The 21,896-nt window shown below is 46.3% G+C and overlaps 2 protein-coding genes across 4 annotated transcripts; both read left to right on the plus strand.

Moving 5' to 3' along the window:
• The first annotated feature begins 5,924 nt into the window (after positions 1-5,924).
• Positions 5,925-13,157, plus strand: LOC120509404 (T-cell surface glycoprotein CD8 alpha chain-like). 3 transcript variants are annotated; one of them, XM_039723984.1, is made up of 6 exons: positions 5,925-6,681; positions 7,229-7,588; positions 8,179-8,253; positions 8,615-8,734; positions 9,925-9,955; positions 12,302-13,157. In XM_039723984.1, the coding sequence occupies exons 1-6, from the start codon at positions 6,636-6,638 to the stop codon at positions 12,345-12,347; spliced, it is 678 nt and encodes a 225-aa protein (XP_039579918.1). In that variant the 5' UTR covers positions 5,925-6,635; the 3' UTR covers positions 12,348-13,157. The 3 variants fall into 3 exon arrangements, with proteins under 3 accessions (XP_039579918.1, XP_039579917.1, XP_039579916.1); XM_039723983.1 differs by having other exon boundaries at positions 5,930-6,681; positions 8,167-8,253; positions 8,618-8,734; XM_039723982.1 differs by having other exon boundaries at positions 5,936-6,681; positions 8,167-8,253.
• Positions 13,158-13,808: 651 nt separating this feature from the next.
• On the plus strand, positions 13,809-18,500 carry LOC120509342 (T-cell surface glycoprotein CD8 alpha chain-like). Its single transcript, XM_039723842.1, has 4 exons — positions 13,809-15,820; positions 16,406-16,768; positions 17,352-17,441; positions 17,730-18,500. Exons 1-4 carry the CDS (start codon positions 15,775-15,777, stop codon positions 17,909-17,911), a joined length of 681 nt encoding a protein of 226 aa, XP_039579776.1. The 5' UTR covers positions 13,809-15,774; the 3' UTR covers positions 17,912-18,500.
• The last annotated feature ends 3,396 nt before the right edge of the window (positions 18,501-21,896 follow it).

Genomic DNA, 21,896 nt, shown 5'->3' on the forward strand with positions numbered 1-21,896 from the left:
ACCACAGCTGAGCGCCACCACAGCATAGAACCAGAGAATCCTTTCAGCTGGAAATTAGCTCCAAGATCATCTAGTCCAACTTTTGACCCAATACCTCAATGCCAAAGTGCAATGTCTGGTGTTTTTTTGAGCACTGCCACTGATGGTGACTCCACCACTGCCCTGAACAGCCTGTTCCAATTCTTAGCCACTCCTTCAGTGAAGAAATTTTTCCTAATATCCAACTGAGCCTCCCTTGGCTCAGCCAGAGGCCAGCTCCCCTTGTCTTATCAATATCTTCCCCCTCTTCAGGCACACCACGGGTGAGATGCTGAGCTCTGTGGGCTCTTACAGGCAGAGTCACAGGAGAACTGCTGCCATTCTTCAGCAAAGCCCAAGTGCAATCACCCAGCACAAGCACGAGGTAAATTCACTGACTGATGTCTTAGGGAGAGGTGCTGGGCTGCACTGATGCCCAGCTATGGGGCTTCAAAGCATTATGCCTTAACATCAACACTGAATGCAAAATTTAAGGTAGGGTATTTCCTATCAGTCACTTAAAAAAAATTTGACACAAAATATTCCTGGGGGCTGGGGTTGTATATTCCTGCCCTGAGAAATGAGCTGCAAATTACATTCCTGTTATTAAAATACATGTCTCAAGTCACCTGGATGCAGGAGGAAATGACTCAGAGCAGTGGTGGAACAGCCATTAATGAAATTGATGCCTTTCCTCAGGTCTTTTCATTTTAATCTGATGTCCATCACTGCCATAGCCATGATAATTTTGATACAATTAAAAGCGTGGGTCACATCCCACTGTGCAGAGCCCAAGGTGACATCTCCAAGGAAATGCCAGGGGAAGGAAGCTGCCTCTGTGCAAATTCTCCTGATCCCCAAACCTGGGTCTCTCCTTACTTTTCTAAAGCTGGAACACAAACTGAGGTAGTTGCCCAGGGTCAAACATCTTTCCTGGCCATTATCCCTTTTCCAAGAGGGATAAATGTTCTCCTGTGAAAAACCACAGGATCTGTTGTTGGGATAAATGTCCTTGTACAGGGTGAACAGCTAAGGAAGATTAAAGTGTCCAACATTAAAGAATGAGATAATTGGAAAATTAATAGCTTTTCAGAGGAAATGGATGTGGAGTTTTTTAACAAATGGCTTCCTTAAAATGACACATTGTAATGAGATCTCACATTTAAGAATATAAAAATGACTGGTTTGGTTCAAAGCAAAGGTTCATGCAGACAACCATCCTGTCTCCAACACTGGCTGTGAGCACGTGGCTAAGTAATAATGACAAGAAAATCATATATGACACTGTCCCTTAATTTTCAGTCTATTTTTAACTAAATAGATTTCCTGAGCCTGTTGCTGTCTATTGAGTAACCCACAATGAGCCTCTCTCCCAAGCATTTTTCCAGGCTCTGCACCCACAGTGTCCTTTGTCAAGGACATCCAGGGACATTTCTTTTGCTTTCAGCTTCACCTGCTGCCCCTTATTTTCTGTACTGGAAAAGGCAGAGAACAATCAACCCCTCTCCACTCCTTTCCAGCCACTCCTGACCCTGGAGATCTTCAGTGTAAATCCTTTAAAATCAGGTTTTCAGGGTAAAGAGTCCTAGCTTGACACACAAAATCCATCCCAGACCTCTGATCCTACATTTTGTCCTGCTCCGAACCTTTTCTTGCTCTACTACTTCTTATTTGAGTCCCCTCTGTGTGATAAGGGGTGAGAAGAACACAGCATTCAGGATTTGTGCAGTGCATTGGATCATGCCTTGGCTGTGGACTGGACCACTGGACCCTACAATGGCAAAGCTGTGTTCTCTGGTTTATATCTAACTTCTTTCCTGCCTGCTGACATCCAATTTGCTTTTCCTGCTGGGAAAAGAGTTGATATTCCCATGGTAGTACCTGTCTTAACCCAAATTTTATAGGCAAGTCAAGACTGGTTTTCCTTTCGTGCAACACTTCACAATCACCTACTCCAAATTTCACCTTCCCCTGTATTGCCCACTCTCTATAAAATCCTTCTGCAGTTCTGTATTTGCAACACATAAATGCAAAGAAATTAATGTGCATAAAAATAAAGTTTTCAGGATTTGTTTTAGACATGATTTGACAGGAAGTGCAGTGGTGCCTGCAGGAGAGCAGGCATGGGAAGAATAATCACACACTTCTCTTGCAGTGCTGGTGGGAACCAGGCTGTTAAAAGTGAAACAACACCAAATCTAGTTTGTTTTGTTAATGGCAGGATAGCATTAAACCAGCTGCTGCTTTTTGATGCCACTATCCCTCCCATCCTGCCCCTTTTGAACAGAGTATTGTGGCTTAGGGTTGCATCTTACAGGACTAAATCAACAGAGGGGGTTGGGTTTTTTTCAAATAAATGCAAAATTGAGAAGAAATAAGCTGTGTAAGCCAGCAAGCACTATTAATAGGACCACAAAATGGTTGAAGAAACTTATCTCCAGCAAGCCATGGGTTTCCCTCCTGCCAGCTCTGCCAGCAGGAAAGGTGGAGAACAGAAATGGGAACCCTTCCTCCATTCCATTAGCTGTGACCTGCTGTGGAAATTAATTCCCTCTCAAAGATTTTAACAGTAAAGATGCACAACAATACCCTGCTGTGGGGAAATCCTCATGCACCACACAGATGGATCCAGAAACTCCCTGAGGGATCTCCACCAGGATTTCCTGCCCAGGGTCTTTGGGGAAGAAGGTGAACATGGCAGGACTCTGGATTGGTGGCGACAGGAGACATCAGCTGTGGGGATTGCACCAAGGCTATGAGGCCCTGGAAGGGAGATGAACTCAGAGGACAGCAATCAAACAGTGCCTTCAACCCAACAGAAACCTGATTGTGAGAATTGGAAATGAGATAACGAGACCAGTTCACCTACTTGAGCAGCTCAGACAAAAAATATGCTGGAGCCAAGCAGAAAATTTACCTTTTCTTAAGTCTATGTAGAGTTAGAAAAACATGAGGTTCTTTTTTAATTCTAGTTCAAATCTGTGGTATTTAGATTAAAGAGGCAGAAAAGCAGCCTGTCCTCTGTTAACTGCAGCTGGGGCACTGGCAGAGTACATTGTCACCAGTCCCCAGGAGATACCACCACAAATTGCTGATTACTGAATGCCAGCACAAAAGAGCTCTGCAGCATCAAGAGAGGAAGCTTCCCACAAGGAAAACTCACAACACATCCAGGTCTCCTATCAAACTTTCATCTGAGGTACCAACAAGCCTGGAGATTATGGAGATTTTCCACCCTATGGTCAGTTAAAGGTCCACACCAAGGAGAAGTGAGAGCACAGGAGGGTTTGTGGTTTGCGTTCTGGATTTTAAGGTAAGTGACGTGCACACAGAGTACCCAGAGGAGTGGGCAGCATTGGCCACCAAGTTGGAAACATGTGGCTACAGTGGAAAAATAGTGTGAGTGCCTGGTTGCTGGCTGTTGCCCTTGACATTCTGCAAACCCCTTTGAGTGCTGCAGCTTTGCAAAGAAAAGGGGGGCAGCAAGGGGCTCACAAACCACAGCTTCACACCGGAAAAGCTGCATGCTACAGCCTCAACATGGTATTTTTTCCCTCTGTTCGAAAAACAATGCTTGTAATTTGCAACTAAATTTTGAGGTCTTAATTGAAACTTTCCATTCTTGGTTATGAAAATGGAATGGAAAATTTTAATGCAAGGTTTAGGGACAGGAATAGTCAGCGGTGCTGTGGCAAAGACAGTCTGGTGTCACCCCTCAGCTGGCATCACTGACCCCTCACAGGGATCCAACAGCACCTGCTCATCCTCAGGAATGTGGCATCTCTGCCTGGCAATGGGATGTCCTTCTGGAGCACCAGGAGACACCATGGGCAGCAGAACAGTGGACCTGTCAGGGCACAGTCATTCTGGTGCTCCTTTAGTGTTCACTGACCATGGCAGCACATCTCCCATGTCCCCAGAGGAGCTCCAGCCACCCAGTACTGTGACACATCCAGGCCATGTCTGCTGTGGCTGACACTGAGAAACTGAAGAGCTTCTTACCCCATGAAAAAGCCCCTGAGAGCTTTCCACAAAATGACTGAGAAATCAAACACACCCAAGACTCAGAATGTTCTGGTGCCTCAGCTCCCTCTCGTTTCCCATTCCTTCTCTGTCAAATGGATGTAAGAAAGCAGAGAAAATGAATCCTAAATTCACCTCCTGCTAAGCCCTGATCAAAAACAGGTGAATCCTTGTTACTTTTCTCATCCCTGCATGATTTCGTCTCTTGTCTCCTTGCTCCTATCTTCCACTAATTATTTGACATCAATTAAATAGAGGTCTAGGCTGGCCCTAGTATATAAATATAAACCTCAGTCATAAGCAACTTAGGTTGGAGCTCAACAGCAATCAGAGTCCTGTAAGCTTAGTGTGAGTAAAATAAAACTTATATGTAGGCTTGGGAGAAAAAAGACTTTACTTCTGCTTTCTAATCAACATGTCTGGTCTCCTGACTTCTCTTATATGATGCCCTGCACAAGTAACTGGTTGTCTGAGTATTTTTTCTTCTTCCTTAGTCATATCATACCAGTGACACTACAACAGCAATTACTAACTAAATTACTAATAACACAATGCAAGTGTTCATGGATTCGGCTTAGGTCCTCAGTCAAATGACAGCCTATCCTAAAATACTGTACAGAGGACAAACAGGCAAACCAGAACATAGAAAAATCAAGGAGATTCCTTAATTAATCTGATTCACCACCTTCTCCCCCTGGTTTTAGAGCTGGTCATCAGTATTAAACTTACATTAACTAATCTAAATTATTTATACAAGTGTTGATTTTAAATCAGAGCTTTTTCTTAGAGGTCATACTTGTGTTCTGGAGCTTTTCCTAATCAAATTATTGTCCCTGCAACTTTTTCTTCTTTGTCACTATGCAAAACAGAAATAGCTTTGTATATGCAACACTTTATCACAGAAATCGTATAAAAAAAATGTGTGCCAGCCCTCCTGCAGCCATATCTCCCAATGACAATAAGATTTTGCCTTGCTTTTATAGGATATATTAATTAGCAGGGGAAAAGGTGGCCTTGCCTGGAAATCAGCTCAGTCTGTGAGCAAAGAGGACTGAGATCAAGGACACCTCCACACAGAGGAGAGGAATATCTGGGCACCAGTTTGGTGCCCTGGGCTGATTCATATAAAATTTACTATTTGTCACAGACAAGAAGGAAATTAGATATCCCTATTAAGAAAGGCAGAAGCCCTTCCTGGATGATCCTTTAATTGTACAGGTTCTCCCAGAACATCCACCACCACACCTCTGAGGACATGCACTGTGTGCTCGCTCTACAGCAGAGTGAGCACCTAGAAATGATGAATTTTTTCTCCCATCCTCATTGGCCAGCACATTCATTTCCATTTTACTTTTATTTGCTTTATTTAAGGTAGACATCGCAAGCCTCCCAGCCTAACAAAAGCATGAATTTTATCTCAGCAGACCTAACATGAGATTTTTTCATTCACCAACATGCATTGAAGCCCAGAGAAATAAACCCAGTTCCTAAACTGTTTTCAGTGATTCAGCTCTGAGCCCCAACAGAAATGGCATCAAACCCAGCAGCACCTACTTTCTGACAGATCCAGGGAAATGGGGCTTTCTTTGCAGAGGGGTAATGGAAAAGAAAAAAAACCCCAACATATAGAAAGAAAATTCAACAGGAAAGCCAGGAAGAAAGAAAGAAATCAGACACCAGCCCAGCCCCTCACAGGCTGGTGAAATTGTTGTTACTGTGTGTTTTTAAAGCTCAAGGAAGCATCACCCATCCCCACCTGCCAGTGGTCATCTAGAGGCAGCAGCAAGGGCCATTGAGGCACACAAGGGGTTTTTTTTGGCAGAGAGGAAACACTTGTGGTGAGAGAAGAGAGCCACAAGTTGGTAAAACAAACAAAAAGCAAAGCACATGCTGGACATTGGGAACTCACATGAAGTTTCTGCTCACAGACCACCTGCCCTGCACGAAGAGAATTTGCAATTGCAAAGAATTAAACAAAGAATTAAACAAAGAAGAATTGCAAAGAGAACAATCAAGCACCTGAAGAACCCAGCTGTGTGCCAGCAGCACGTGTGCTTGGAGAGAAATGATCTGTGTGTCTATGCCAGGAAACACCTGTGTCTCACTTGCTGGGGAACAAAACAATGTGGGCTCTGCCATCCACATGAGACCCCTTGAGTGTGCTAAGGAGGAGGTAGAATCCCTGCCAGGAAAAGCAAAGTACAGCCTGCATTGAAAGCATGGGACTCATCCATAACTTCTGCAGAGCTGGAGCTGCTGTGGGTCCCCAGAGGGCTGGGGACAGCAAGCAGTGGTGGCTGATCCTACCTCAGCCATGAGCAGCATCACTGGATCTCCAGGGAAGTCATCCAGGAAAAAGCATTGAGGCACCATTAAGAGCTGATAAGGATATATAAACTCTGGAAAACAGACTAATTTCTTCAGGAATCTTTTTTTCCTCCTTACGCTGCAGATGCCGAGCATCACCTCCTTACCCAAGAGGGTCCTGATGACATCACATCCTCCCAAAAGAGTGACACAGCCTCCCAAGCCAAGTGAGAAAAACCATCTCAGCTGCCCTGCACCAGCCCCAAGCACAGACACGCCAGGAGAAGATGGACATGGCTCCTGCCCTGCTCCTGCTGCTCACTCTGGGATTCTGTGAGTATGGACAGGGGGCTGTGCAGCCCCTTCACTGGGAGGGGCAAGGAAAACCCTTCCACTGAATCCAAGACATTGGGATAAATAACTAAGGGGGTAAAAAGTGAACCAAAAAGGCTGAATTTGAGGTGTGCTCAGTAAGTTTGGAAGGAATGGTGGTATCACCTCAGCCAGCAAAGGGCAGCTGGAGGGGTGGCTGCAGCACCACCTGCTCTGGGAAGGGAGATTGATCCAATGAGTGGTTCCAGAGGGGAGGGAGAAGGGTGGAAGAAGTGCAAATGGAGTCACTTCAGAGAAGCTGGGAAGGTGTAACGTCCCTGAGAAGGTGCTGGAAGGGCAGCACCCACTTTTCAAGCTTAGCTGGCTGATTGCTGAGCACCCTCCATGCACCATCCCAGCAAGGACTCCAAGAAAACCTTCATGTCATGTATGCAGTGAGGACTTCCCTTTCCATTTCTACTTCCAGCCCACAGATAGAGAGGGAGGTTTCCTCAGGGAAGCCTTTGACTCCACCCAAGTGGTTCCAGCAAGGATTTCTCTCCTGCAGGCTGCCCTGGGATTTATGGCCAGTCACTGCAGATAAAGCTCAGGTATCCCAGGGACATCACCCAGCTCCAGGTGGGACAGAAGCTGGAGCTGGAGTGTCACACTGACAGGAGCCATGGGGCATCCTGGATCCGCCAGGACAGGAGTGGGACCCTTCACTTCATTGTCTTCATCAATGCCTTGTCCCGGGCCACATTTGGGGAGAATCAGAGATCAACACGCTTTGAGGCGAGCAAAGACAACACAATCTATCGGTTGGCAGTGAAATCTTTCACACCACAGGACGAGGGGAGCTATTTCTGCGTGATGAATTTCAACCAAATGCTGCACTTCAGCCCTGGCCTGCGTGCCTTCCTTCCAGGTCAGCAACACCTTCACCCAGCCTTACTCAGCCCTGCCAAAATGCCCAGCACCTCCTGCCCTTGTGCCCTTTGGAACCAGCCATCCCTCCCACAAACCCCATTTCCCTGCTTGCTTGACCAAGGCATCCTGCAACCAACCCACTGCTCCTCCTGCCACAGCCTCCCTGCTTCCCACCTCTCCTCCTGGCACTGCTCCTGCCCAAAGGCAAACATGCTTGGGCATCATCTCCCATCCCCACTTCCCCACCCATGGCTCTGAAGGGAGAGGGTTCAAGCAAAGTCCACCACCACCCCCTCCTTCCTCAGCACACACAGCTCCCAAAATACCCCCAAGCTCAGGGGGCTCAGGCTTTGTGAGGATGGTGTCAGAAAGTGAGGAACAAGCAGGCTGCAGCTCCCTCTTGGCTCTTGGGAAACCCTCCTTGGGGAGACTCCATCCAAAATTGGCTCCTGGAAGTTCTCCAGGAGCTGAACCAAAGAGCACCTGTGCCCTGGCAGGGGTAAGAGAGCAGAAAGGCAGGTGAGATGTCTTTCATTGTATTTCCCTACATGCTCAATTCATCCATTTCACCTGTAGTCACCACCACAGTGGCACCCAGCACACCAGGACCCACCACCCAGCGTGGCATCACTGAGGACCCCGACCTCACGACTCCAGATCCAGGTAACCTGAATGGAGAGAGGGAGGGAGAAGGGCTGGACTCTGGTCCACTGATACTAGGGGAGATCCTGCAGGCGTTTTGGGAGTGGGAGGGAGAGAGAAGATCCACAGAGCATCTTTAAGGATTAAATTCCAGTATTTCATTCAACCTGAGAAAGGCTAAATATGATGTAAAAATTTTGAGCATGTCTGGCTCACCAGGAATAGGGGAGGGAGAGGAGAGCCTTTGGGGTGGGGCTGCTTTTAGCCTCAGCAGAAAACATGAGAAAACTTTTGCCACCTATCCTCCCTCGAGTCCCTAGAAAAATGCTGAAATCAGAGCTGTCTTGAGCACTCGGTGGACATTCCATCTTCTCTCTTCCAGCAGAGGAAAGAATGCAGGAAAATCTGAATTTCTTCTGTCACATCTTCATCTGGGTCCCCTTGGCAGGTGCCCTCCTCCTGCTCCTCATCGCCCTGGTGATCACCATCGTGCTGTGTCGACGTAAGGCTCCCCACAACCCTCTCTAGATCCATCTCTGGCCTGAGCCCACAGCCCTGCCCTCAGGGAGTTGGACCTTCTGGCAGTTTTGGGAGGCAGCTGATAACCAGTACACAGCCAGTGCAAGACAAGGACCACTGTTAATATCAGTGTCTGTATTTTAATCCTCATCAGCAGGATTAGGATGAAAAAGAATTATCAACTTAGAGTCACACAGCAAAATATTTATGTTGAAAAAAACTTTCAAGGAAGTAAAATAGATTAGAAAGAGACAGTACTTACTCTACCAACTGTCTTGGCTCATAAATGGGTGTGTCGGAGGTTAAAGTGCCAGGGCCTGAAACATTCTGACCTAACAGAGTAAATATGGTCCAGCAAATGCTGGGAGTAGCATCTCAAGCTCAAACCAGACCAGAAACTTCATGACATTATGGTCAGTGAAAAGCTCTCAGCTCAGTTAATTTATGCACCAATTTCCAAGCCCTTCAGAATGAATTTTTACCTTAGTCTAAAATTAATGGATCAGTATTTTATTTTGCTTCATCTACCTCAAAGTACCAACACAGAGGCTAAAATGGGCAAGAGCATTGTTACTTTGGGTGCCTGTGATGTGGCATCACTGCCACTCACCTGCTGTGAGAAACTTCATTACATTATGGTCAGTGAAAACCCCTTAGCTGCAGTTAATTAATGCACCAATTTCCAAATCCTTCAAGATACATTTTTACCTTAGTCTAAAGTTAATGGCTAGGCATTTCATTTGGCTGAATCTACCCCAAAGTACCAACACAGAGGCTAAAATGGGCAAGAGCATTGTTACTTTGGGTGCCTGTGATGTGGCATCACTGCCACTCACCTGCTGCAGAAATTATTACTGCTGAGGGATGTTCAGCAACGTGTCAAAGTCACTGGACACAACAAACAGAAATCATTTACCCTCAGTATTCCCAGGCTGTCACTGCTGCTGCTACACACCTCAAAGATTAATTGATTGAAATATTTAAGTGGATTATTGGGGTAACCCAAGTGGTAAGCACCACTCCCTGGCATGGATTTCCTCAAAAATAGGCTTAGTTTATCTGTTATTAACGATATCAGCTGCAGGGGAGGACCAGCCCTACCTCACTGGAGTGTTTCTTTCCTGAGCTGTCACTTGGCATCTTTGAACTAAAACATTTTCTCTCTTTTCTTAGAAACCAGAAGACGAAGATGCAGGTGTAAGAGGTGAGTGACAGGGACTGGCACTTTCCTCTTCAACTTGGCAACATCTCACCCTCAATACATAAAGGAGGCAGGTGCCAAAAAGCAACCTAAAAATTCTTCATCTGATAGAAGATGGTTGGGAGGAGCCTGAGCAATGACTTAAGGCCAAAAATGGAACAGAAGGTTCTCCTGTTCTCTGTTTTTGGTTTTGTCTGGGGGTTTTTTATCTGTTTGGGCTTTTTGTTTGGTTTTACAGCTATTAAGCCATTCAAATCATTGAGCTCTGACCCAGCAGGAGACACAAAACAGGAGGACAGGAGGTGTTTGTGGCAGCCCAAAAACTTTGTGCATCACCCAGTGCTCATAACCAACCACATTTCTGTGCTTCCAATGCACCATTCCCAACATGAGCCTGGGAGTGACCATATTTCATCCCTTCCCTCCCCAAACCATTAATTTGATTTCTTTACTGCCAGTTTAGTTGTCCCCATGGTTTACATGTAAGTTCCTGCGCCCCAAATTCCCCTCTGCACCATGCAGGGCCAGCAGCACCAGGCTTCCTGCCTCTGTTTCCCCAGCAGGCACTGAGGAACAGCAGCAGAGAAGCTGCTGGAACCTCACAGGGCTCTCCTGAGAAACACCAGTGACCTCTGTTTCCCCAGCAGGCACTGAGGAGCAGGAACAGCAGCAGAGAGGCTGCTGGAACCTCACAGGGCTCTCCTGAGAAACACCAGTGCAGACAGGAATAGATTGAGGGCTAACCCAGTTTCTAGGGCATACAGGAACCTTTTCTTTATGCTTTCCCTCCCCAACTCTCCCTGGGTGACCAGGAAAACACGATCAGAATGAGAACTGGAATTTCCTGGTTTGGGAGAGGAAATGCTTTTTGCCCACACACATTTTGCTTCTGCAAATGGATCTCCCTGCAGCTGGTTTGCTCACTCCTCCTGCTCTGAAGGGAACCACCTCTGCAAGTTTTGTGCACCCTGGGGCTTGTGGCAAGAAAGACACCAAGAAATCCCCACTACTGCCCAAGGGCAGCCAGGGCTGGGCTAGTGCTTGGAACAGCTGGGTTGCCAAGAAACTTTGGAACAGCATGTTCACACCTCTGGAGCCTCATTCTTTGCTAATCAAAGCATCTTCTAAATCAGATAAATTCCTGTTCCTTGTTATACATCCATGGGTTTTTAGTATAAGACGTAATTACCATTTTGTTCTCCAAATTCATACAGTCCCTCCCCAACATTAGTAGGAAATGGATCCCTACAATTTTATTTTTCTTTTGAAGGCAGGCTGTATTTTTTTAAACTGTCTGTAAAAGGGAACAGACTGTCACTTTCACAGGGGATATTTAGGGGATATTCACAGGAAAGCACACCCAGTGCTTTCCTGATCCTCGTCTGCCTTTCCAGGGGAGAAATGATAAGGAACTTCATGCAGCCTTGTTTAGGAGAATGTTTGCATTTTTCCCGTATCTCAACCCTGTTGCCAGCTCTGTGCAAGGATGTTCTGTCTCTGTGGGGAGAAAAACACCCTGCAGAGCTCTCCCACTTTGCCCTGATGCAGTGGAGACTCGGGAAATCATCTCCTCAAGGATGGCTCTCATTCAGCAGCCCTAAACTTGACAGAGCTCTGGTTTTAGCTATTGTACCATATTTCAGTTTTGATTTAGAGAGGAAATTCCTGCTGCTCTGAGCAGCTCCTGCTCAGTGAAAGGAAGCTCTGTGGAAGTTAACAGTGCAATTCACTCCCTTACAAAGCACCCCAGGATCTGGCCTGCCATCCTTGCTGGCAGCAGGAGGATTCATTTTCCACCACCAATTAATCTTCCCTGAAAAGGGGTGCCAAATCCCCAACTCATTAGATCAGCATAAAACTCTCAGTTGATGGAGAGCAGTCATTTCTATAATGTTAGGTGCACATTGGCTATTTGGAAAGCCTCCTTTCAAATGTCTCTGCAGGCAACATGTTCCAACAAGAAAAAAATATCTCTGAAATTATAACACCCTGTTTAACTCAAAAAAAAACCCACAAACCCTTAGGTCTTCCTTCTTCATTCTTTTCTGAATGTAGAGAAAGGCTAAACGAGAGGATGGGAGTGTGCAGAAGTAAAAAAAAAAAAAAAAAAACCAAAAAAAACCCACTTTATTTTTAAATTAATATAAGAATTGTGTATCTTGAGAATATCCTTCTGTTATCTCTCACTGCTTGAAATGGAGGTAGAACTTTCACTTGCACAAAGAGGATTTAGGAACAATTTGCAGCCTCCTCTTGGAGGTCCCTGGCTGCAGCCCAAGGCTCAAAGAGCCTTAATTGCCTTCTTGCTCCTCTCCCATGTGAGTAAACCAAACCCTCTTCTCCCTGCAGACCTGCAAACAGGAAGCCCCCCACGAAACCCAGGACACCAAACTAACACGGATCAGCATCTGCTCCTCCTGGCTTCTGGATCTTCTCCTGGGAGCTGTCAGCACAGAAATCCATCTCCTGCATTATCCACAAGGCCAGTGCACCTCAGCCACTCTGCCCTGACGGGTTTGAGGAGACGAGAGGGAGCACAGACACACGGACAGGGAGCAGCAGTTCCCTGGGAGCTGCAGGGTAAAGCACAGCTCCTTCCAAACCCTGAGCTCCTCTCAAAGGCCACCTCTGCTCCCAGGGACAGGGCTCAGGCACTAGAGCCAGGCCAGTGCTGATGCTGACACACCTCAGTGAGATGCTGGTGAGAAATGAGGACATGAGCTGGACCTTTGCTCAAGGCTCTGAGTGATTTCCTCCCAAAATGCAGCCAGAGGTGGAATTTGCTACACAAAGCCTTAGAAATAATTATCCTCACTCAACACATGTTCTTGTGGTGCCTCTCTCCTAGGGCTTTTATTGTTTCTTGTAATGGAATACAAGACTGCATTGAGAAGCTGAATATGGATTAATTGTCTTACTTTTGAGGTTTTTACAGTCCTGGGGGCTAAGGTTCACTGCTCCACTCACACTATCCTCGTTCTGCTGCTACCCCTGATCTACCTATTTCTGCAGGAGTTTGGCCTAAGAAAGTGGGATTTGCTTTTTTTCTGAGGGAAATGCCTGAGTAATTAAAAAAAATTGGTTTTGTTAAGCGGGATGTTTAACATGTTGATATTCTGGGGACATGTTATGGACTACTGTAAGTTCTGTTTTTTCAGATCTGTATTTCATGTAAATATTTCCTTAGTATACTTGCAATTTAAGAACTGAGATATAAAATAAAATTATCCTAATCAGATTCATGATAATTATTTCTTTTTTTCTTTGGTTCCTAGTCTCAAAAAAGCTAAAATCCTTCAGGAAGATAATAAACAAGGGGTTGAAAAAGTCTTGGGTAAGGGAAAAGCCTGTGATTAATACATAATCCTGAGCATTAGGGTGCAGACTTCAGCTTCCAGCTTACTGCAGCCTAATATCATCTAAAGGTATCTTCCCAGGGATTTGCTGATGGGCCCAGTGACACTCCCACATCCCAGAAACTGCCGAGAAGGTGCCTGAGATAAAGAGTCTGCGGGTACTCTGGAATCTTGTCACAGGGCTGATAAAAACCTGGCAAAAAAAAAGAGTGGAAGAAGCCCTTTGATAGTCTCCTGCTCTGTAAACAAGATGGGAAGGAGAGAAAATAAAAGAAAAACAAAGTTCTTCCAAACTGACATGTTTGTAAGAATTTTAAAAAAAATAAAAAGAAAAAATTCAGGACTAGATAAGCGTATCTAAACAATAGCAAGCAAATACTGAATGGCAACTCCACAGAACTACACACACTATGAAGATAAAAACAGCAGAAAAGCCCCAACATTGAGGCTGTGAGATCAACTTAATTTCTTATTGAATTAGTGTGAGCTACAAATTTTCACTTAAAAAGCTATAACTCAAAGTGTTTCTGCCAAAAAGCTCTAGGTCTTTGCTCATTTTCTCATATCCACTTTTTCACATTACACATCACACCGCGTTCCTGCAGCCCAGGCAGAAGGGCACTGAGCTCCTGCTCTGGTACTGACCCCACACCCACATCCTCTTGCAACAGATGAAGAAATACAAGCAGGATCTGTTTGCTCTGGGAATTTTTATTTGTTTCAGAGGGGTTGTTTGTTATTTCAGAACACACCTGATCACTTCTAAGCCCAGTGCCAAACACGGGAGGCTCTGGGATGGCTCCTGCCTCCCTCAACACATCTGCACACTGATCCTGCATCCCACACTCTGCAGGGCACAGCTCACACAGCACCAGTGACCCTCACACACCCCAGCAGCAGCTTTCCCCACACCAACACATTTTGATGCCCAGTGATATAAACACAGTTCCTAAACCACTTTCCATAACTCAGCTGTCGGTAGCAGCACAAACAGCAGAACCTGTGTTCTGACAGAGCCAGGAATCAAGAGGCTTCTTGACAAAGGGTTAGTAAAAAAGGGAAGAAATTAAACAAAAAAACCTATAGTGAAAGACAATCAACAGGAAAGCCTGTGTGTGCAAAGCTCCAGGAAATATCAGCCAGTACCAGTGGTGACCCAGAGGCAGCAGCAAGAGCCACTTGAGCACACAGTGGGCTTGGGGCAGGACGGAAGGAAGCCATGGTGAGAGAAAAGAACCACAAGCAGATAAAACAAAGAAGAAGCACATCACAAATTCTGGACTATAAACTAATTTCTTCAGAAAACCTTTTTTTCCTCAACGTTTTGTCACAGAGGCCAAGCATTGTCCCTTTACCCAAGAGGGTTCTGATGACATCACATCCCCCCAAAGAGTGGCACAGCCTCCCAAGCCAAGTGACAGAGATCATCTCAGCTGTGCTGCACTGTCCCCAAGGACAGACACTCCAGGAGAAGATGGCTGGGTCATCTCATGCTCTGAGCAGCAGCCCCAACAGCAGCTGCATCAAACTCAGCAGCACCTGGCTTCTGACAGACAAGGAAAAACAGAGCTTCTTTGCAGAGGTGTAATTAAAAAAAAAACCCAAACTCACACAGAAAAGCAATTAACAGGAAAGTCCAGAAGAAAGAACTCAATCAAACACCAGCCCAGCCCCTTGCACTCTGCTGAAATGATTCTTTCTATGCATGCAAAGGGCCAGGAAGCACCACCCATCCCCATTGCAAGTGGTCACCTGGTGGCAGCAGCAAGAGCCCTCTCTGGTGAACCATAAAAGGGTTTTGAAGAGCATAAGACCCTGTGGTTAAAGAAGAGAACCACGAGTTTTAAAAACAAAGAAAAGGAAAAACACTCCCTAGTGCGAGGGGCAGTCTCAACAGGTTCCAGTTCCTAAACCAACTACCTTTCATGAAAAGACTTCTGCTGAGCAATAGCAAAGAAGAACTGAACAACGTGCAATGACAACAATAGAGCAGTACCCATCTGTGTGCCAGAAATCTGTGCTTGGAGACAGACAACACACATGGATCTACACCAGGAACACCTGTGTCACTGTGGGCTCTGCCATGCACACGGGACTGCATGAATGTGCTCAAGAGGAAGCAGGATCCCCAAGAAAAGCGTTCTAGGGTCTTCACCAAAGCATGGGGCTGTTCTGTCTCCTGCACAGAAGCTGTGGGAAGGGAACAGCAGGCTGTGGTGGCTGACCCCACCTCAGCCATGAGCAGCATCACTCTGGATCTCTAGCAAAGTATTCAGAAAAAAATCTTCTAAGAAATGATGAGGGATAAAGGGACCCAGATTCTGAGCTGGAACTGAATTCATCCTGGTGTTGGGGTCCTGATGACATCACATCCTCCCAAAAGAGTGACAAAGCCTCCCAAGCCAAGTGAGAAAAACCATCTCAGCTGCCCTGCACCAGCCCCGAGCACAGACACGCCAGGAGAAGATGGACACGGCTCCTGCCCTGCTCCTGCTGCTCACTCTGGGATTCTGTGAGTATGGACACGGGGCTGCGTAGCCCCTTCACTGGGAGGGGCAAGGAAAACCCTTCCACTGAATCCAAGACATAGGACTAACTAGTTAAAGGGAAGGAAAAAATCAGACCAAAACTGCTGACCTTGAGGTGTGCTCAGTAATTGTGGGGGGAGAGGCAGAACCACCTCAGCCAGCAAAGGGCGGCTGGAGGGGTGGCTGCAGAAGCACCTGAGCTGGGAAGGGAGATGGATCCAATGACTGGTTCCAGAGGGGAGGAAGAAGGGTGGGGAAAAGGGAGTTTAAAAGTTAGTGTTCACAGGGAGCTTATACAGCTTATTACTTCAGAGAACTGGGAAGGTGTAACGTCCCTGAGAAGGTGCTGGAAGGGCAGCACCCATCTTTCAAGCTCAGCTGGCTGATTGCTGATCACCCTCCATGCACCATCCCAGCAAGGACTCCAACAAAACCTTCATGTCATCCAGGCAGTGAGGACTTCCCTTTCCATTTGTACTACCACCCCATAGAAAGGGAGGGAGGGAGGTTTCCTCAGAGAACCCTTTGACTCCACCCAAGTGGTTCCAGCAAGGATTTCTCTCCTGCAGGCTGCCCTGGGATTTATGGCCAGTCACTGCAGATAAAGCTCAGGTCTCCCAGGGACATCACCCAGCTCCAGGTGGGACAGAAGCTGGAGCTGGAGTGTCACACTGACAAGAGCCATGGGGCATCCTGGATCCGCCAGGACAGGAGTGGGACCCTTCACTTCATTGTCTTCATCAATGCCTTGTCCCGGACCACATTTGAGAGGAGTCAGAGAACATCAAGACGCTTTGAGGCGAGCAAAGACAACACAATCTATCGGTTGGCAGTGAAATCTTTCACACCACAGGATGAGGGGAGCTATTTCTGTGTGATGAATTTCATCCAAATGCTGCATTTCAGCCCTGGCCTGCGTGCCTTCCTTCCAGGTCAGCAACACCTTCACCCAGCCCTGCCAAAATGCCCAGCACCTCCTGCCCTTGTGCCCTTTGGAACCAGCCATCCCTCCCACAAACCCCATTTCCCTGCTTGCTTGACCAAGGCATCCTGCAACCAACCCACTGCTCCTCCTGCCACAGCCTCCCTGCTTCCCACCTCTCCTCCTGGCACTGCTCCTGCCCAAAGGCAAACATGCTTGGGCATCATCTCCCATCCCCACTTCCCCAGCCCCACCCATAGCTCTGAAGGGAGAGGATTCAAGCAAAGTCCACCACCACCTCCCCCTCCTTCCTCAGCACACACAGCTCCCAAAATACCCCCAAGCTCAGGGGGCTCAGGCTTTGTGAGGATGGTGTCAGAAAGTGAGGAACAAGCAGGCTGCAGCTCACTCTTGGCTCTTGGGAAACCCTCCTTGGGGAGTCCCCATCCAAAATGGGGTCTATGAAGCTCCCCTAGAGCTGAGGCCTTTGCTGTCCCCAGGATCAGCTGTGCCCTGGCAGGAGAGCAGAAAGGCAGGAGAGATGTCTTTCATTGTATTTCCCTACATGCTCAATTCATCCTTTTCACTTATAGCCACCACCATAGTGGCACCCAGCACACCAGGGCCCACCATCCAGTGTGACACCACTGAAATGGACTCCAACCTGAAGACACCAGATCCAGGTAGCCTGGATGCAGGGAGGGAGAGGGGAGGAGACCCTTGTCCACTGATACCAAGAGGGACCCTACAGATATTTTGGGATGGGGGGAGAGTGAAAATCCATACAGCTTTAGCAGAGTTGGAAGGATTAAATTCCATCATTTCATCCCCCATAGGAAAGGCTAAATAAGATGTAAAAATCATGAGTATATCCCATGCCTGGGGACACCAGGAACTGGGGGAGGGAAAAGACCAAGCAGGGCCCTGGGCAGCCCCCTTGGCTCCAGCAGACCTGGCTGTAACACCTGCAGTGAGCACCCGTGGACCTTCCCTCTTCTCTATTCCTGCAGACAGCAGAGTGCAGAAAGACCTGGATTCCTTCTGTCTTGTCTTCCTCTGGCTCCCCTTGGCAGGCCTCTGTCTCCTGCTCCTCCAGCTCCTGGCCACCACCATCGTGCTGCGTCAACTTAAGGTTGCATCTCGCCCCCTCTAGGTGCACCCCTGGCCTGAAACCACAGCCCTGCCCCTGAGAATGTGCTGGCTGCTTTGGGAGGCATGGGAAAACCAGGACACGGTGCAGGAGAAGGATCCCTGTTTCAGTCACTGCCTGGACATCTTCCAACAAATCATCCTGACACTTCCTGAGTGCCTGTCCCCTCCCACTCCAAGTCTTTCCAATGATTTTGTACAAAGGAGGTGCAATGATCTGATTGCAGCATCAGGGGTTCTTTCCCAACAAAAGGCCATGTGTTTTGCATGGGAAGCATTGCCTTGAAAATATTTTCTCTATTCAATGTTATTGAATGTGACATATGACACACACCAAAATTAAATGTATGAACATTGAACAGAAAGCTGTTCAGAAAACTGAGCAAAAGCATTCTTCTGTAATGCAATCCCTGTAAACTTTGTTAGTCTTACAAATTAAATTGCTACATCCTGACCCAGAGATTAATTATTTCCTGCCTGTTCTACTGCTTGGGAGCCTACAGAGGACAGTCCTGCAGGGAGAAACAGGACATGAGTATTTAAATTCAAAAAAGCATTTCAGTAAGACAAACACATGTACAACAATGTCCTTGCTACTGCACAGAATGCTAACATAGGATAAACAGAGAAAAATAAAACCCCAAGCAATAAAAAATATATATTTGGGCATTAATACCTGACATTACTAATAGTGATGCTCCACCATGCAGTGCTGCACCAAGACCCCAGTCTTGAAGCACTATTGATCCAGGCAAGATTGATGCAGTGAAGAACTGGAGTAGGAAATCTTTGGGTTTGGGTTTTTTGTCATTTCGTCAGGTTTGCTTGTTGGTGCTTTTTCTGCAGTCTTGCATTTGCACAGGAAATCAACTTCTAATAAAGAATTACAATGCTGACAGTGGTAATTACCCCCTGAACACAGCTCCAAATCCACTGCACAGTGAAATCTTCCCATTTTTGACCTCCAGTAGCACTGTAACAGATATCATGAGTTAGCATAAGCCTGTAAGGAAAGGGAGTTGAAAAGCAAATCCAGCTCTCCACCTGTGGATTTTCAGTGAGGTCCTACATGTTTGTGGACTGTTCTCCATCCCAAGATACCCAGGGGGTAAAACTTGTCCTTCTGTCTCTTACACAAGATTTTCTATCACTGAGACCCTTAAATTTTAGTATGTTTTACAAATACACCCAATACACTGCACTGAACTGCTCTGATTCCACCTTGGCTGCAAAAGCAGCACAATCCTCTCTGCAGCTGAGAGGAGCAGAACAGCTTGGGGTGAGCACCAAAACAAACCCTTTTGTAGTCACTGCCCCAAATTCTCACTGAATCCCCCAAAAATGACCGACTTTACCACAGAAGCCTCCAGCAGAGGCAGTGACCCAGCACAGCTCTCCAAAGCAACACTGACTTTCCTTTGCCAGCTCTTCCTTCCACACAGTCCCTTGATCAGTTCCAGCTCAGCTGCACCCAGCACTGCAGCCTGCATTTAAAAGAGCCTGTAAAGTTTTCCACCAACAGGTAGAGCTGAGGAACAATATTCACTATAATCCACTTACAATCTGGATTTTCTTTAGAAGACTTTGCATCCCTACTAAAAAGGTATCAGTAGAAGGCAAAACCAAAACATCTTTTGCACTAGAACGCTAAGAAGCAATTGCAAATATCAGTGCAGCAGTGAGAAAGGAAAGTTCCAAGAGCAATTCCAGCCCTGCATGCACACACCTCTAGCAAATCATGCAAGTTCAGGGCAAACTGGCTGGGTTTGTGGTTGAGTGGCAGTGTCTGGGCAAGCAGCCTGGACTGCTGCTTGCACTAATACAAAGAGGAGGACAGGCTGAGCTGGAGTGCAGAGGTGCAGTTCAAGGGTGTTTGTTTGTGCATGCAGGGAGCTGCTGCTGGACAGGCCCTACAGATCTGACAGATCCAGCACATGGAAGAGGCTCCAGTTCCAGTGAGCTGGCTGAGCAGGGTGCAGGCTGGAAGCTGTCACAGGGCAAACTGGAGTCTGGCATGGAGAATGACATTCAAAGAGGAGCAGAAGGAATCCATTTGTTCAGAGGTCAAGGCTACCTAATTGCACACTTGTTCCAAACTAATAAGGGAGTAGCTCATAACTCAGGATCTGATGGGCTAAAGACAAACAAGCAAGGAGTTAACACTTCATGGTGGGGAGAGCAAGAGCTGTTACACAATTTAAGCATAAAACTAATAAAGGAAAAAAAGAGTACAAAAAGGTTGTTGAAAAAGCCTGCGAAGATGAGGAAGGCATCAGAGGCCCCCAAAACACAGAGCATCCAGAATTTGTTGACAGACCCCTGCTTTTACAGCATACAGAGCTTCACTTATTCAGTGAACTTTTCTGAGTGAGAAAGGATTCTGATAAATAAATTCCAGATACATAATACAGCCAAGATTACCCCACCAGAGCCAGTAACTGGACTGGTCAGTTGAAGTCCAAAAGCTTTGTCTGTGCAAGTATTTACAGATAACCTGTCACAGGGAAGTAACCTAAGCTCCTCCCAGACTCCTCAGACTAATTTTGTGGTGCATTTTGTGCAAGTGCTTGGAAGCCACCCCCAAAACCATGCCCTTGCTCCTGCTTCTGCAGCATTCAACACAGAAAAGCAAATTAAGGCAGGGAAAAAGTACAGAAATCTCTGGAACAATAAATAGGCAGTGAAACACAACCTTCCTGTAAGTAGGTTTCTTCCTCCTGATTCATCTGACATCAAAACATGCAGGGTCAGCACAATCTATCCATCATCAGATTCCCATCCTGAGCTGTGCTGAATAAATTGAATACGTGTAGATTTTTGTCATGGGAGATCAACCACATCTGTTTGTGTTCCACATTCCTGGAAACCTCCCACATAACTTAGAAACCTTGGAAAATAGTGGATTTGCTGACAGTTCTGAAGGGAAAGAATGGTCATCCAAAATAGCTACATTCATGTATTTATTTCCTCTCCCCACAGGCAAATGTCTCATGGATGATGCTCAAGACTTGAACAGAAACATTATTTGCACTTTCCCCATCCCTTTTTCTCCAGCCAAAGGAAAAGTCCTAGCCATAACCTGACACTTAGTAAGAAGAAAGAAACCAACAGCAGTGTGACCAGGTCAGAAAATAAACACCAGGCAGAGGAAATGCAGGAGAAAAGGGGATCTCCTTTCAAAGGTCAAACTCAGGGAAGGTTTGCTCACTGCAGCCCAGGTGACAGCACCCACCAGACTTTGTTCCAGTCAGCACTGCTGTTTTAAAACACCCTCCAGAAAGTGAAAAGTTCTGAGGTGGAACAGGAACTGGACAACACTTCAGGGCTTTTGCATTTGAATACACAGATATAGCTGTCCTATAAAAATTAGTACAGGTTAGTATGATCTGAAACCCCTGTTCCTGCAAACAGACCCAGCAGGACTCAGTAAGAGCTTACAGGAGGCTGTAAATAGTTCCAGTCCTGTATTCCTCTACAGGACTACTAACTTAATGCAAACTTGAAGTCATGAAGAGAGATTAAGTCACTCTCATCTATGTACATTTTTGTAAACCACTCCTCCTTTTTACATATTAAGGCTTGAATTAAATTCAGAGTAGTGATGTAACACCACATTACAGCTTTACTCACTGCAAATCATTGCTGCCAGACTCTTTTTTTTAGACTTCATTTCAAAAGTATTTTCCCCTACACTTCAGTCTCTTACTCACAAAAGGAAAGGAGCAAGGGTTGGGATGGATTAAGAACCACATTATCCCTCCCTGCCCAAGAGACACATCAACCTCTGAAGTGATAAGCACAGAAAGAAAAACTGTACCTTGCAGCAGGCAAACAAACCTTGCAAGGAAAATCTAACCCAAACTTACTGCCTTTACCTTGGCAAGCTGGCTCTGAGTGATAGGTAACTTCAACCTTGAATTTTAGCAGTAGCCATCCTGTAAAGTGTCAAGAACAAAGATTCAAAGCAACAGGATGGAGTCAGGTCAAAG

Source organism: Passer montanus, unplaced genomic scaffold (assembly GCF_014805655.1).
Source record: "Passer montanus isolate IOZ18808 unplaced genomic scaffold, ASM1480565v1 scaffold51, whole genome shotgun sequence".
Taxonomy (NCBI): domain Eukaryota; kingdom Metazoa; phylum Chordata; class Aves; order Passeriformes; family Passeridae; genus Passer; species Passer montanus.